Genomic DNA, 14946 nt, shown 5'->3' on the forward strand with positions numbered 1-14946 from the left:
CCGACCATAACCCAGGCATTTATTGACACCTGAAACACAATGCGCTGAACTGATTCAATGAGGCCGCTCTAGAATGCCTTGGATCGGAAATAAACACAGGGTCCGCGAAAAAATGGAGTATGGATGCCTACTCACGGAGGGGTATGCAAACTGAGAAGTAAAACCCTCCATGTTGAGATTTTCAATGCCACTGTAGCATGAGTAACAGGAGGATTTGAGGAAGATTCCTTTCTGGCCATGTATAATCCCTTAGAGTAATTAGTGTCACTCGCACAATGTTCCTCTTATCACTTTACATAAATAGTTCACGTATGAGTTCCCGAGGCATTTGCCTGACCGTATCCTTGCCCACTACACAATATCACACACATATTGTTTCTCATTTCTTAGATCAGCTTGCTTGTTGTCTTGCTCCGTACCCCACATGGTGCATGGGGATGACTATGTGCAAACTATGGCCATAACTAACGGGTACTTAAATATCAAGAATAAAATCTTCCCAGCTTATATCAACGTCCAATCGCCCAGGGTGTGTTCCCGGTTCAAGGCCGCTTCCACGATTCTGAGACGGCCGATCTAGTTGTATACCTTCGTGCGGTGGTTGAGGCGCAGCAAATGCTGTAGCGAGCAGGGTCTCCGATTTCGCACTTGGCAGAGCAGGACGGCATATGCTAGGTAGCTCTGAGTTTCCTTGGACTGTCCTCTGATTCCGCCGTCTTTCCCTCACATGGTGAAGTTCTTTCAGCGAATTCTGGATGGCGACTTGTGCTCTTCTTCTTGCTTCAATATCGTCGTTTCTCTTGCGTGAAATCTTTCTCACAATTTCGACCGCACCTGACGATATACGAAGTATCTGGCTGAATTCGCCGCTCGATCTATCATTCGCCAATTGTATAAAGCTTACCGCCGAGTCAACAGCACGGGAAATCTCTAGGGTGTAAATATCGTCTGTATCGATAATGACCGACGTCAGGAGAACAAGAACGGCATCGACGATATAGGATGGTATAAGCCTTGTAGGCAAGAAAGTTATTATGCAAGTTGAGCGCATCGCCATAGCTAGAATTCTACTTACCAGAATGGACAATCGTCGAATGAAGCCAGATGTTGAACGAGGTGTATTGAAGCCAGCGCTGCCTCAGTTCGTCTCCTTGCGGATGATCTGATGCAAGAAAGGAGTGGAGAAGATGGCTCTATCCGCGACAGTAAACCCGTGTATGGGCAGTGAATGGCCTCTAAGCGATGAATAGCAATGAGGCAGTTGTTGTACATCAGTGTTAACAGCGCTGTTGGAAATCTGTGTGGAGAGTTATCGCCGTTACTGCAGCTGAGCGAAGATGATATTTCAGGTGGGAGGGTATTTCGCCATATCTCCAGTTCCAGATCCAGACCACCCGTCAATTTCAGTAGGTATTCTGGCCGTTCATCTTTCGCACTTGCCGAATAGAGCGCCCGGTATATATGTTCTGTAACCGTGGCGAGAGAAGAGGAATGCTGCAAGAACCATTGACTTTCTCCGAACTGACCAGACACGAAGCCTTTGCAGTTATTCTCCAGCATCGGTTGTACCAGAGGATACTGACTTTTGATGAGCGATGGAAGTCCAGACTGAAACGAAAACCTAACCGTATCAGCTCTTCTGTCCTATCGCAAAATCGGGCGGCGTGCATATCCATACTCTTTATCTAAAATATATAAAACATGCTGGGTAGCTGTCTCTTCTGAAATGATAGAATGTGGTTCTAGGCTTTCTGTAAGGCCGGAGGCTTGATTGACGGCGATCCCCAGGATACTTAAGGCATTATTGAAGTGCATCGAGCCTTGCAGAAAGACCGACTGACCATCATGCTTAGTACACAAACGAGAGACAGGCAAGACAACCTTACCATGATTGATAAAGCCTGGATATTTCTTAGACTTGTCCCCGAAGTGATAATGTCAGGCAAAAGGCGCACTGCAGCATTGAAATACATCCATGCTGCATCAACGGTGCGACCAGGAGTAGATGTATTCCATAGCTGTAGCTTATACGATATAGCCATGACTGCATGAATGCATGCCCAGGAACCTGCATCGAGATGGGTTTCTAGAACCAACGCCTCCTGAAATAACTTTCTCAAGCTAGGCTCCTGGAACAAAGGGTAAAGGGAGTTGAAAGACCGAAAGTAGGTGCTGAGCAGATCTTGGATTTCGCTGTCTGATGGCAGGGGAGTTCGCATCATCCTCTTGTTCTGCGGCTCAAAACCAAGCATCGCATTGCTTGGATGGTTTTGAGGTATAGTAATAGGAGTTCGTAGGATGATGTTGGCCAGATTCGGAGACAATGAATCCAGTCCTGATTTCGTGACTTCTTCTTTGATAAAAGAGGCTATATCGGGAGAGATGATGCGTGCATTAGATCCTGAACAAAGAGTATTTAACAGAGGACTATGTGAACAGGAGTCGCTACCTGGTTAGATATTAGTACCCTTTAGTTTGGCATCGTTCCACAATAGGGGCAAACCAACAGTCTTCCATTAAATTACCGGATGAGGTATTATTATCAAGCGCATCAATGAGCGGTTGGAGGGGTGCACTACCACCAACGGTGAGTATTCCAGTGATGTACGGCGGCGGCTGAGGGGGAGCTCGTACTGTCTCGAAAGATCATCGTCTGCATAATCATGTTCACTCATCTTGAAATGGAGTAGGTCAGCTCCAATGGCAGCGGATGACATTAAAACTATACGTAGTAGGAGTAGAGGAGACTGCTTGGAAGGTCCGAAACGTAGGCGTGAACATTGTAGACTTCCATTGAAGCCAGCCAATATGTCGGGTAAAATAAGTTTAGCGCCCTCGCACCTGGCCTGCCCAGCTTACTGAGTAAGGGAATATATCTCCTATTGCAAAGGATCGGCACTAAAAGGACGAGATATTGCAGTTCCGCACATTATTAATCTAAGCGGAATTAGTTATGCCTGATCCATGTTTAACCAAACACAGTTACTTTCCTAAAACTTTGCACAGCACAAGAAATCATGTGACGCGATTATATGAGCTATGCACAGTTATCCTTCCTTCGAAGGACTTTATGCATCCAGTTAAGGTTTTCCGGACTCTCGGCTCTGCCATTTCCCGCATTTCATAGTACGTCATGACGAATCCACAGTGTCAATTAGAGCATCCTTCTGAGATACCTACTGTTGGAGTAAGACTATATAAGACTGCCCAGATATCCACAGGAACAAACTTCATCTAAAGGATTCTCAACATATTTGTTCTGGTTATTCTTCAGCCAAAGCGTTCTACTAGTAAAACGCCACCTGTGGAAAGATGTCACCAAGAGTAGCAATTGCGGGGGTTAGTACAACGATCCTCCCACTAACGCACATACAAATAGAGTTATTAATATTATCCATTGGCAGGCTAGTGGCAATCTTGGCCCGGCTGTGCTCACAGCTCTGCTCAAGGCGAGCTTTGAGGTGACCGTCCTGACTAGGGCTGGAAGTGATGACAACAGCAATTTCGGCCAGGCACGCGTGGTAGCAGTCGACTATAGCTCCTTGGAGTCCTTGACCTCAGCGCTGGATGGTCAAGAAGTGGTCATCAGCACCCTCGGAGCTATTCCTCGAGACATACATCTCAGGTTGGTGGACGCCGCTGTCGCTGCCCAGGTACAGCGCTTCATTCCCTCGGAGTTCGGCTCCGACACAACCAATGAAAATGCGGCCAAGCTACCTGTCTACCAAGACAAGATTGCTGTTCAAAAATACCTCCAGGAGAAGTCCAGGGAGTCCGGTGGGAAATTCTCCTATACTATCCAGATCAATGGTCCCTTCCTCGACTGGGGTCTTATGGTCAAGTTCTTGCTGAACTGGGAGGGACCAGAAGCTGAGCTATATGATGGGGGTGATAGAAAATTCAGTACCACTACGCTTTCAGGAGTGGCCAAAGGAGTTTGCGGCATAATCAACAATCTTGAGGCCACTAAGAACCGCACAGTGTATATACGTGAAGCTGATGTCTCTCAGAATCAGCTGCTGAAAATCTCGGGCAAACAACTCGCTACAAAGTCTATTAGCACGGTAGAGTTGGAGAAGCATGGTTTTGCCGAACTCAGCAAGCCAAACCCCGACCCAGCAGTATTTGTTTTCAACTTTCTCCGGCGAGCTATTTTCGGTGAAGGGTTCGGCAGCCTGTTCCCTGTTGAGAGTCTTAGCAACGATTTGCTGGGTGTGGAACATCTGAGAGAGGAGGAACTCGAAGACATTGTGACTAAGTGCACGAACTAAGTTGTATCCTTTCATGCTTGCTAGAGTGAACAGTCCATATCTCATGTTATTCCTACTTCTCTAATCACGGGAATACTTACGTGATCCCGCTAGAACATGATTGGAATAAACTCTCATGGTTGAACAACCTCATTAATCATCAATTCTCTGGACTTTTGCTGTGGTATGTCCCTGTAACACTCTTTTTCCTTCTTTACTGTCCAGGAAACAAAGGAGCGAGATCCATGTCAATATGACTCCGGGCTCAGTTCTGACGACGATGAGGATTTGATTGTTCGCTTGTCCGTGTTGTATATCTGTCAGGAATGGTACTATGTCTATACCAAATGAAACCACCATAGATTATACAGCTTCCCTTAAGAAAGTCTTGGTGTTTTACGATCAAGCGTAGAAGCCAGGCAACACCTTACTGTAGCCCACAGTCTCAAAAGAATCAACTATCCAGGAAACCACCCACTGCAGTGGTCAAAAGGTACCTACCTCTTAGATGCGCGTGGAAGAGTCTGAGCAGCGCATTATGCAAGAACCTGACGTACGGTACAATACTTTTTCCTGGTTGGCCAGGTTCTTCGGATGTCCTTGCTATGAGAAAAACCACTAGCTAAATCTATAAACGCTAAACTATATCTATCCATCGGTTCCCAAGTATTATCCCAAGTATTACTTCCTCCTGGTATGGCCGAATGAGCGACGCTGCTGGAGCTGAAAATGTCGACTTCAGATATGGCAGCTGCTGTTCCCCACGGGATGATGTGAGAATAAGTAAGCAAAATTTTTCCTGCCACGTCTGAATTACCTTTTGGCCCAGTTGAAATGGCGTACCTGAAACGATGCACGGGTTCAATTCCAGCACCGGGCGTTCACTTGTACCTTGGACGGAACATCAGATCTCGACTTATCATGCTGTCTTAGCACAACTAGCGTGGCTTTCCAAGTCATTTCCTCGGAAAGTTTCTGATATATACGTACAAGAATTGCCTACATCTCGAACCTCAAGTGGATATGGTGAGTCCATCCTTCCCATAGTATGGGCATGTCGCCAAAGCCAACGCACCTTGGGCCTTGAGATCAAGTGATCGGCCTGCGGCTCCATGGGACGCGTGCCGCGGGAGGGATCGCGGTGCATTCACGTGGCGCGGCACGCCTTTCCCGGGTCGCGTTGGTGGTAGCGGCGAATACGTTTGTTGGCAGCAAGGACGTTGCTTTCTTACATTACCTCTCTACATCAGCAACATTTCCAGTGTCAGAAGGCGGCACATACTTACCATGGCATTGGTTTTACATCGACCATGGGTGATCTAGAGACATGGCAAGCGTCAGCTTGTTATTTCGTTCAAATATACTCGAGAAACAGGAGCAGCTCGTACGAGAGACAACGGATGTGGGCGCAGGCGGATGCCCTCCAGTGAATAGCTGAATGCCCTCTCTGTTGGCACGGACAGCCAGTGTGCAGCGGATATGCAGTTGCGCCAAGTCAAAGGATACTGGAGTAGTGGTAACTATTCAACTGGGGCAAAGGTATTGCTCGGCAGCGTTTGCTTCATGGCGAGATTTGGTGTAGCTTCGGCCGGTGTCGTTGCGGAAGGAACCGTGGATCTTCTTGATGGTAATTTATGCGCGATTCCTTTCTTTTTGTCGAATACTGCGATAAATCATTCGGTGTAGCACGGCGGATCATGCGTGACGATGAGGTTCGGAATGGACGTGCGCAAGAGAAGAGAGCCGCCGGAATACGGCAATGTCCTATCACTGTGGCAGTTAGCTCTCGATCTGACAGGGTGAAGCGGGGAGATAAAAACAATTTGCAAGGTTCCCGCGTAGCTAATCGGAATATGGAGCCTTCCTGGATTGGGTCCACAATGCATCGAGCGGGGTGCCGTTTCAACGCATATTTTGGAGAAGCAGGACGCAAGTTTTCTCGGAGGCAGCGGCTCGGCCCGTCTTGGGGGCTCAATATTGACAATCGCGCTGCGGCGCGAGAAAGAGACATCAGCAATACTTTCTGAGGAACAAAGAGTCCGAATGAGAGCTGAGAGTCAAAATGTAGTCCTGGGCGCTGGAGGTAAACAGGGGTCACGCATGGGGCAAACTACCAGACATGGGCTGGCTCTCTGCCTACTAGCCACCCCCTCGCCTCGCTTGCTTGTTTTTCGCAGACCCTCGGCCGTGAGCAGTAACTGCGGCTCACCGGTATTAGTAACCACTGCCGTATATTAAGTCTCTATTATAATATCTATGCTTTATGGGATAACCGCGTGAGTAAGGTCATGTTCCACGACATCAAACAATAGCACACTATCACCTGATTCTCTGATCCTTCTAACATGCCTGACAAAGTCATGCAGCTTCAGCATGCATATGCTTTGTATGGGAAAGCGGCGCAGATTTTCCAGCAAGTCCTCGCCGGGGCCTTCGACTTCAAACATGGATATGAAAAGAGGGAATGCGACGGGAAACGCTCCGGCACCCTCCATATTCGAATGGGCAAAAAATGACGAGATTTTATGAAAAATGCGATTAGCATAGTGCTGCGCGAGGGTATCTTGGACGCCAAGGGGGAATCGTAGGCGATGAATGACAAGCAAAGCTGCAAGGCGGTAAGCATCGGCTTGGGTCATCATCATTTGCCTTTCTACCTCATCGTACTCAGTGAAGAAATCAGGTGGGATGATCGGCGCCCAAAGCTCAATGCTTCTCTCTATGTCTGTGTAGCAATCTTCAGGGAGCTCTCGATCCCTCGATCCCTTATTCATGATGGCCGCACCGGACTTGGTTGCGTGACTCTGTACACATAGACGGTATAGAAAAGGCAAGAGAGACGAACATAGACCGGCGTAACGATCCACAACAATCCGATCTTGAACACACATCCGAATTATAGGTACCTTGCGATATACCAGACAACCTACAATGTCCATAAGAACCGGACAAAAGGTGACAGTGTCAAAGGCAGGTACTCTGCTCAGAAGCGAATACCATGGCTTGGCCGAGATAAGCGCACTCTGCACAATGGAATGCGCTGAGGTCGTGAAGTAGTTGGCAAGAACCTCGAAAACAAACAAGGCCTGACCGAGGAGAAGGACGCAGAGGGCGCCTTGGGGACGCATAATCTCCACGTTACGTAGGTTCTGCAACGCTGTTGCACCCCTGCATAGGTCGGGAGCGGTCCAATGTAAGCGAGAAGCTTGGCAATGTGCTACCAGACCCAGGAAAGCAAGATAGCCGTCTATCACGACTGGGCCCGAGTGGTACAGGACAGAGTATATTGCTCCTCGGAGATCTTGTATGAAGCTGCGTCCCATGGCAAAGGGAATATGTACTGTCGTAAATTTGTCGTCGTCCGTCAGGATGCCTATCGCATCCAAGGCAGTCTGTGGTATGAAGCGGTGCCGAAGCACCTCCTCCAAAAACCCACCTAATGCCATGTTCTTGCTGCTCTCCCCCGGTTTTGCAAGTAATGCCGTATTGTCAAACCCGATGTTGACCCGGCTAGAAGCACCTGGTTCGGCGTTGTTCGCGTCTGCTTCATCGTCTCGTCCCGGCTCCCAGACCTCTAGCCTACCGTGGCCAAAGGACTTCAATACCGGCCGGCGACCCTTCCGCTTCTTTTTACGAGACGTATAACAGAGAATTCCCAGATGCTGGCACCGTGTACATGCCTCTGCCTCAGGGGCGAAAGAACACTTCTCTTTACTCCGGTAGCAACGGTCGCAGGCCTTCGGTGTCATGGTGGCTGATGAATACAGTGGTATTGTGTGAATGGGAGAAGTGCATAGTTCCATCCGCTAAGGATGCAGTCAGGACGGGGAGCATAAGAAGTTGTCAGATTATTGCTTGTGAGTCATGAGAACAGGAGCATGCGAGTAATCTTAGACCATACCCCCAGGTTCACAGTCTCTGATACTCATCAACCCCGCAATTAGATCCCCGCAGTGACAACGAATACTAGTGCCCGACCTGGTCATCTTCTTGATCCTGGTTGGATAAGCTGATCTCAAAAACGTCAGGTCTAACCCGACATGAAAAAAAGGTTCCGGTCACAACAGTAGAGATTGGTCCCGCTGATTATCGGTAGGGGTGCACACGAATATGGATTTTCCTTATTTGTATTCGTCATTTCCCCTCAACTCATTATTCGTATAGCGATTTTGGGGCCCCGGGGAGGGGGGGCAGTGCTTATTCGTATTCGATTCGTCGTTATTCGTAGGTTGTCAGGTGAAGCTATATTGGTATGGTCTAGTATGGATGCATGACGAATGAGACCAAGCGGAATCAAAACAGGATGAATTGGATGATTGATTAAGGAGGGATATGAGGGAGTCCCTATAGCCTGTGCACGGGGCGTGTTCACCCGTACTGGCGATACTCGGCGGTTACAATATCTCAGTCCCTTAAGTTAGTAATCCCGAATAACATAACGTATTTCACTAGCGAGCCGCCACAACACGTTTTGACCGCGGTCGAAAACCTCGCTCAATTCAACCATCCACCATGCCTCCAAAATCGCGTCAAAATTTAAGAAATCAAGCTGAGCAAGAGCGCAGGATTCTATTAGCGATTTCCGCTATAGAAAGCAAGCAAATTACCCAAATTGCTAAAGCTGCACGGGTCTATAATGTACTGCATTCGACTTTCCACGACTGACTTTATGGTAGTAAATATCACAATGAAACACGCGCCAATAACCATAAATTAAGTCAAAATAAAGAGGAATCACTTGTACAATGGATTCTATCACTATATTAACATGGAGCGCCTTCTAGGCTATCTGATATACAAGAAATGGCTAATATTCTTCTTGCTGGCCGCGGTTCTATACCTATTCAATCGGTCAGAGCAAACTGGGTTACCAACTTTATTAAACGCCGTGATAAAGTGAAATCCTGCTATCCTCGACGATATGATTACCGATATGCTAAATATAAAGACTCTAATGTTATTAAAGAGTGGTTTGATCGCGTACAATCACTATAATGTAACATGGGATCGCGCAGGAAGATATCTATAATTTTGATGAAACTGACTTTGCTATAGGTCTAGTAGCTGCTGCCCGAGTAGTTACTAAAGCTAATTATTATAGGAAAGCGCTTCTTATACAGCCAGGAAATCAGGAATGGGTTACTCTAATTAAATATATTAACTCTACTGATTAGACACTTTCTCCATACATTATCTTTAAAGGAAAGGTCTATATAGAGAGTTGGTATTAAGAATCGGAGCTTCTACCTAAAAGCAGGATTGAAGTTAGTCCTAATGGATGGACTACTAATGAGATAGGCCTTTGCTGGCTTAAAAATATCTTTATTCCTGTAACTACTAGCTGTATAACTGGAAAATACTATCTTCTAGTTATAGATGGCTATAGCAGTTATCTTATGCCTAAATTTGACCAAATCTGCAGTAAGAATAATATCATTCCTATCTGCATGCCTACACACTCTTCTAATAAGCTTCAGTCTCTTGATATAGGCTATTTTCAGTCTCTAAAAGGCGCGTACAGTACCTTAGTAAAGCAGAAAATATATTTAGAAATCAGCCACATTAATAAGCTTAATTTTCTGAGAATCTTTCCCAAAAGCTCGCAAAAGCGCTTTTACAGCAGAGAATATTCAGAATAGCTTTACAGTCACTAGTCTAGTTCCGCTTAATCCAGATAGGGTGCTCAGTAAGTTAGACATCTAACTAAAGACCCCTACACCACCAGGCAGTCAGTTAACTAATTCAGCGCCTAAAACATCCTACACTACTAGACAGCTAGAGAAGCAGGTATCTGTAGCAAGAAAACTGCTTAGAGAACATGCTCAAAGCCCTTTATCTTTGCTTGAGATATGATTAGACAAGATTATTAAAGGTCATCAATTGACTCTAAATAAGCTTGTTCTTGCGCGTGAAGAAATACACAAATACCGCACTAATAATGAGTGGCAAAGCTAAAAGCAGAAGCGCTCTAATAGACAGCTAGCTATTGCAGAGGGATTAGCTATAGAGAATAGTCTCGAGCAATTTCAGCGTGAGAATAAGATTAATAAAGCTCAAGATATACTTTCTATAGATCCAGTGCTTTCTGCAGTTAGGCCGCGTGTACAAGCGCCACCGCAGTGTTCTAATTGTCATATTCGGGGTCATACTAGAGTTTTAGATGTCCTAATCCACTTAGTAATTAGTTTTTCTATAGAAATGCAGGGTTGACGTGATGTCACTGCTTACGGTGTTTCGCAAGTGTAGTGAATACAGCGGTATGCAGGGCAGTCGGCCAGTGCGTGTTTTGCGTCATCTAGCGCCGCCATCTTCGCTGGACACTCTCGAGTGGTGGGACGATGTACATTGCCGCAATTGGCACACTTGACTGGTATCGCCTGCCCCCCAAACCCGGATCTCTTCTGCCAAGCAGTCGTCGCGTTTTGACGCTCCGCCCGCTCGACCAGCTCCCTCGGCGAGAGCCTGCGAACCTGCTCACGATTTGGTCCGACCTTCACTATGACTTCGCGGTCCTCGCGAAGCTCGATTTTTGGCACCCCGAGAGATGACGTGCTGTTGCTCCGGACGTTAAGTGTCGCCGCCTTGGCCAAGCCGCGCTGCCAGTCTCTGGCTCGGAAGTCGCGCCACGCTGCTGCGGAATCCGCCGCGGTGAGGACAAAAGTTGTTCATAAGGTGTTTGTTGTCTTTTCAATGGTGTCCATTCGCTGGTTCAGACGTTCGGTGTCGGCGTTGATCTTGGTCAGCGCTTCGAGCACCTCGACCAACCGCTGGCCGTCACCCCGTTGGGTGTTGAGTGCGTACTGGCGGAGAGCCCGAATAAAGCCAGTGACGTATCAGTCCATCATACCATGGCTTTCCATGTGATCTAGCACCCGGTAGGCTCCCTCTGCGATGTCATCCGTCGATGAGGGCCGGGCGCCGGGGCGGCGAGTTCTGGTGTTCCTCTCTTGTCAGGGGGCAATTTCTGTGCGTTAGCACCAGTCGCAACCATCGCTGCCATCTCACCTACGAAATAGGTATCAGACGATAGCGCTTGAGGTTACGGGTAAAATGAACTAATTCACGAGGTCGTCCTCTGATTGGCAAGATATTTCAAGAAACGTTTTTACCGAGAAAGAGTTGGTTTCTACCAGCTCTCCATATGTTATAGAATTGACCTTTCATCGAAAAGCCGTGGTGGCACTACCCAACCATCGGCGGAAATACGTTCAAGGGAAGTAAGCGATCCGGCAGGGCCCTGTCCTTCCTTCGTCAACGCAAAACCCGGTTTCTTCGAAATTATATAAATTTTCAGGGCAATATTATACCTTTTGAATGCAATCTCGAGGCGGCCGTACGATGGAGTAAGATAATCAGGGGTAGCCGCATCGTATACAGCCTTCTACATAGGTTTTAACTTCAAATATTGAAGGTTAGCGGAGAGAGTGCTGATAAAATGGTCTCCCAATAAGCCCTTGGAATCCTAGGAGGGTCATGCTGCTGGATAATTTGTAATGCCATACTCCAGATTATAACGGCATTGGGTGGAGATGAAGCCTGGTTCAAAACCTCAATTCAGCGTATCAATGCCGCCTCTTGTCCAGGGGCTAACGCCATCTTGGCTGGCTGTAGGTTTGGTGCGAGACTGGCCACCCTGAACCCTACCCTTGAAGGTATGCTAAGAAAATAAATTCATTGGCGAACCTGGTCATCATGGGTTTATCGCGCTCATGGTATGTCTGTAAGGCAATTTTGAGACATTCCAGTAAGAAACGATGAGATGGTAGATGAATACAGAGGTGATTTGGGAAAAATAAATTATGGTAGTGCCCCCAACAACCGAGCGCAAAGGTCCAAATAGTATTCTGATCATGATTTTGAATAGGATGACTGTGGAATTTACTTAGGCCATTATTCCCTCCTTACGTCCAGCTTGAGGTACATATGTCCATTGTCTTATGCTGGCGTCAGACACACCTTCGTCCCATTCTTGCTCGCCAAAGTCAGCGTCAGGGCCTCCTTGAAAAGCTGCCCGTCTCGACATTCAATACTCTTGAATCGTCGAAGAACACGCATAATGGTATAGCTGGCTTCTGTCAAGGCAAACTGCTGACCCAGGCAGATCCTTGGCCCGCCATTGAATGGGATATAAGCCCATCCCGGCTTCAGACTAGCCCATCTTTCCGGACAATATTCTGTCGCGTCCTGTCCAAATACTGCCGGCAGCCGATGCATGCTATATACGCTGTATATCACCTCCTGTCCCTTGGGAACAAAAATGGGGTCTGTGCCATCCGGACCACCGCCAACTGGAAGATAGGTGTCTTTGTTCGCTGTCCGCGAGTTGACTGGCACAGAGGGATACAATCTCAAAGCTGTCGATAAATTTTAGCCTCGGTATCATTTCAATATTTTCTTTGCATAGCATGTATTCCCGCGCATTTTTTTCTGTGGCGTTGGGGAGGGACACAGACTTACTTTCTTTGAGGACCCAAGTGAGATAAGTCATTGACTTCAAGTCTTCAAAGCTTGGCTTTTCTCCCGGGACCGTCAGTACTTCGTCCCTCAACTTGTTCCAAATATCAGGCCGCCTAGCCAAGATGAAAAAGGTAATGCTCAGAATACCCGCAGTAGTGTCGCGTCCAGCCAGCAAGATATTCAAGATTTGATCGGTTAACACTGTCCGGTCCGCAGTCTGCTTGGCCAGTTCATAGATAAAGACGTATTGCTGCCCCTGAGCCTTGGCAGTGTCTTTACCGTCAACATATGCAGCTCGATAGTCCAGAGCCTTCTGAACGAATTGATCAACGAAGCGACGGGCTTCGACTGTCGCCTTTGAGAACGCCCTATCTCGGTGAAAGATCATTAGAGGCCCGAGTCTAGAACGAATAGCTAATCCGTCCTGAGAAGTGTTGAAGTCTTTTGCGAAGGAAGGCTGCTTGTCTCCGGCACGGAGCGAGTCAATAGACTCTCCGAAGAGAAATTCGGTGGCAGAGTCCATAGTCTGCTCCGTGGTTTGATTAGCATGAACAACTCATCCCAAATGGTCGGGTTGTGGGCCTCACCATCTGAAAAAATAATTCTTGCAGGTCCACCGTCGACCCATCAAGGGGTATATTGTTAATGAGATTGGAGACATGTTTTTCGTAGATGTCGATGTCAGCGACTTGATTCCGGACAAAATTTGGCCTTACAAGAGCCCTCGAGTGTTCCCATAACTGACCATCACTCGTAAAGATACCCCGTCCAAGAAGTGGTGACATCGCCTTGCTGCGAGGAGAGCCAAGATCAAAGTCTTTAAACTTGAGTGCAAGGATGGCCTGGACATTCTTGGGCTCGACGGTTATGATGACAGTACGTCCCAGTGACGTCTTGAAGGTGGTCCCATTTTGATGGTGCCAGCTTCGCATCAACTCCAAGGACTCGCATTTCTTCATTGCTAACACCAGAGAGGCTACTCTGCCAACACCAAAGAATCCGGAGGAGGCCACTCGTGGCTTGCGACATTGGTGCTCACGAGAAAACTTCCACTCTGAAAAGCTCGGTTAGCCTCAACTCTACAATTGAAGCGAGGTCTGAGCAGCAGCTTGGTCAGTGTCCATACCTGCCGATAGGCGAAGTCCTGCATTGATTGCGACGAACGTAAAGATTGCCAATGGGATAAGGTACGCAGCACTTTCTAAAGCTCCCATCCTTTTGAAGTCCGTCGTGGTGGGTTTATGTTGTTCAATTTCCTACAATAATGAGGCAGCAGAGAGTGCAGATGGGGAGCAAGAAGATCTTTCTGATCAAAAATGAAGGGTTCAAGTTTAAGGCAAACTCAGAGTCTGAACTTGAGATCACGCTTGGCTTTATATGTATCTTATATCAAGGTATATGAAATTATTACATGTGTCTGGTGTCTCTTTGCCTTGTGAAAATGAGGATCTCAAGGCGCTGTACTTCCGAAGTTAGTAAAATTTAGGCCTGCTAACACCGATAATGGTCGGATATATCTTTCCTAATGCAGCAAGCAAACAATTAACGCTTCTTATTCATATGTTTCCCGTGCAGATGAGAACCCTGACTTTTCGGCTGAAGACTAGTGACGTTTAATTGTGGGGCCGGATAGGAGTTTCTCAATTTGGTGAAGTATGCATGCATCTTGGTAAAGCCCCGCCTCTTGGAAACCCTGCGGCCGGGGGATTACTATTCTGCTGACAGAGATCACCGATAAGCAACAAGCAACTAGCAACTGGGTATCAAATTCATGTCTTCCTAGATTTCCCGCACAGATTCTTTCCCGAACTTGCTTGCCTTTGCGTTGAGGATATCTGGAACTCGCAGAACCGCGTAGTACTGGAACCGCACCTGCAATTTCGCGTTTCGGACTAGCGGTTCGACAAATAGGGCATTTATAGAAAGGTCCCTAATATGCATATTTTACATACAAATCTGGCTGTATTTTTCGGTAATTGCGTATAGCTTAGATTGAATTAAAGAGGTTACATGTACTTCGGTAGAAGAACGTTAAGTATATTTCGTCTTCGTGAAGCATCCATAAAAGTTACAACATTCCCCGGGAAAATATCTCTGTTGGGAGCCGTAACCTGATGGCATAAGCCTGCTCGGTAACTAGAGAAAGAAGTTACAAGACTTGAAATAAGCAAAGCTAGCGAAAATGCAGAGACTGAGAGCTAAGTTCTCGTTCCTGAGCCATCTCGGCCGGGAATTACGT

General features: G+C 47.1%; 5 protein-coding genes across 5 annotated transcripts; 1 reads left to right on the top strand and 4 right to left on the bottom strand.

Annotated features, from left to right (window-relative positions):
• Positions 1-475: 475 nt before the first annotated feature.
• On the bottom strand, positions 476-2675 carry BDW43DRAFT_312871 (fungal specific transcription factor domain-containing protein; the record flags this gene model as incomplete). The annotated part of the gene is made up of 6 exons (XM_032047459.1): positions 476-1013; positions 1076-1621; positions 1679-1836; positions 1887-2449; positions 2508-2575; positions 2635-2675. 6 exons carry the CDS (start codon positions 2673-2675, stop codon positions 476-478), a joined length of 1914 nt encoding a protein of 637 aa, XP_031898488.1.
• A 521-nt stretch (positions 2676-3196) lies between these two features.
• On the top strand, positions 3197-4337 carry BDW43DRAFT_135862 (aromatic alcohol reductase). Its single transcript, XM_032038255.1, has 2 exons — positions 3197-3339; positions 3405-4337. Exons 1-2 carry the CDS (start codon positions 3313-3315, stop codon positions 4269-4271), a joined length of 894 nt encoding a protein of 297 aa, XP_031898489.1. The 5' UTR covers positions 3197-3312; the 3' UTR covers positions 4272-4337.
• A 1306-nt stretch (positions 4338-5643) lies between these two features.
• On the bottom strand, positions 5644-6386 carry BDW43DRAFT_135874 (uncharacterized protein). The gene has a single exon (XM_032038256.1). It carries the CDS (start codon positions 6259-6261, stop codon positions 5812-5814), a length of 450 nt encoding a protein of 149 aa, XP_031898490.1. The 5' UTR covers positions 6262-6386; the 3' UTR covers positions 5644-5811.
• Positions 6387-6511: 125 nt separating this feature from the next.
• Positions 6512-7999, bottom strand: BDW43DRAFT_312873 (Zn(II)2Cys6 transcription factor domain-containing protein; the record flags this gene model as incomplete). Its single annotated transcript, XM_032047460.1, has 1 exon — positions 6512-7999. One exon carries the CDS (start codon positions 7997-7999, stop codon positions 6512-6514), a length of 1488 nt encoding a protein of 495 aa, XP_031898491.1.
• A 4186-nt stretch (positions 8000-12185) lies between these two features.
• Positions 12186-13921, bottom strand: BDW43DRAFT_301593 (cytochrome P450; the record flags this gene model as incomplete). Its single annotated transcript, XM_032045076.1, has 4 exons — positions 12186-12604; positions 12708-13233; positions 13295-13761; positions 13834-13921. 4 exons carry the CDS (start codon positions 13919-13921, stop codon positions 12186-12188), a joined length of 1500 nt encoding a protein of 499 aa, XP_031898492.1.
• Between the last annotated feature and the right edge of the window lie 1025 nt (positions 13922-14946).

This window comes from Aspergillus alliaceus (assembly GCF_009176365.1).
Source record: "Aspergillus alliaceus strain CBS 536.65 unplaced genomic scaffold BDW43scaffold_33, whole genome shotgun sequence".
Taxonomy (NCBI): domain Eukaryota; kingdom Fungi; phylum Ascomycota; class Eurotiomycetes; order Eurotiales; family Aspergillaceae; genus Aspergillus; species Aspergillus alliaceus.

Excerpts from the sequence above, each read along its gene's own strand:
- BDW43DRAFT_135862 (XM_032038255.1), top strand. The coding sequence starts at position 3,313 with ATGTCACCAAGAGTAGCAATTGCGGGG. Across the intron at positions 3,340-3,404 it reads CAAGAGTAGCAATTGCGGGG|GCTAGTGGCAATCTTGGCCC; the intron begins GTTAGTACAACG and ends ATCCATTGGCAG.
- BDW43DRAFT_135874 (XM_032038256.1), bottom strand. The coding sequence starts at position 6,261 with ATGTCTCTTTCTCGCGCCGCAGCGCGATTGTCAATATTGAGCCCCCAA.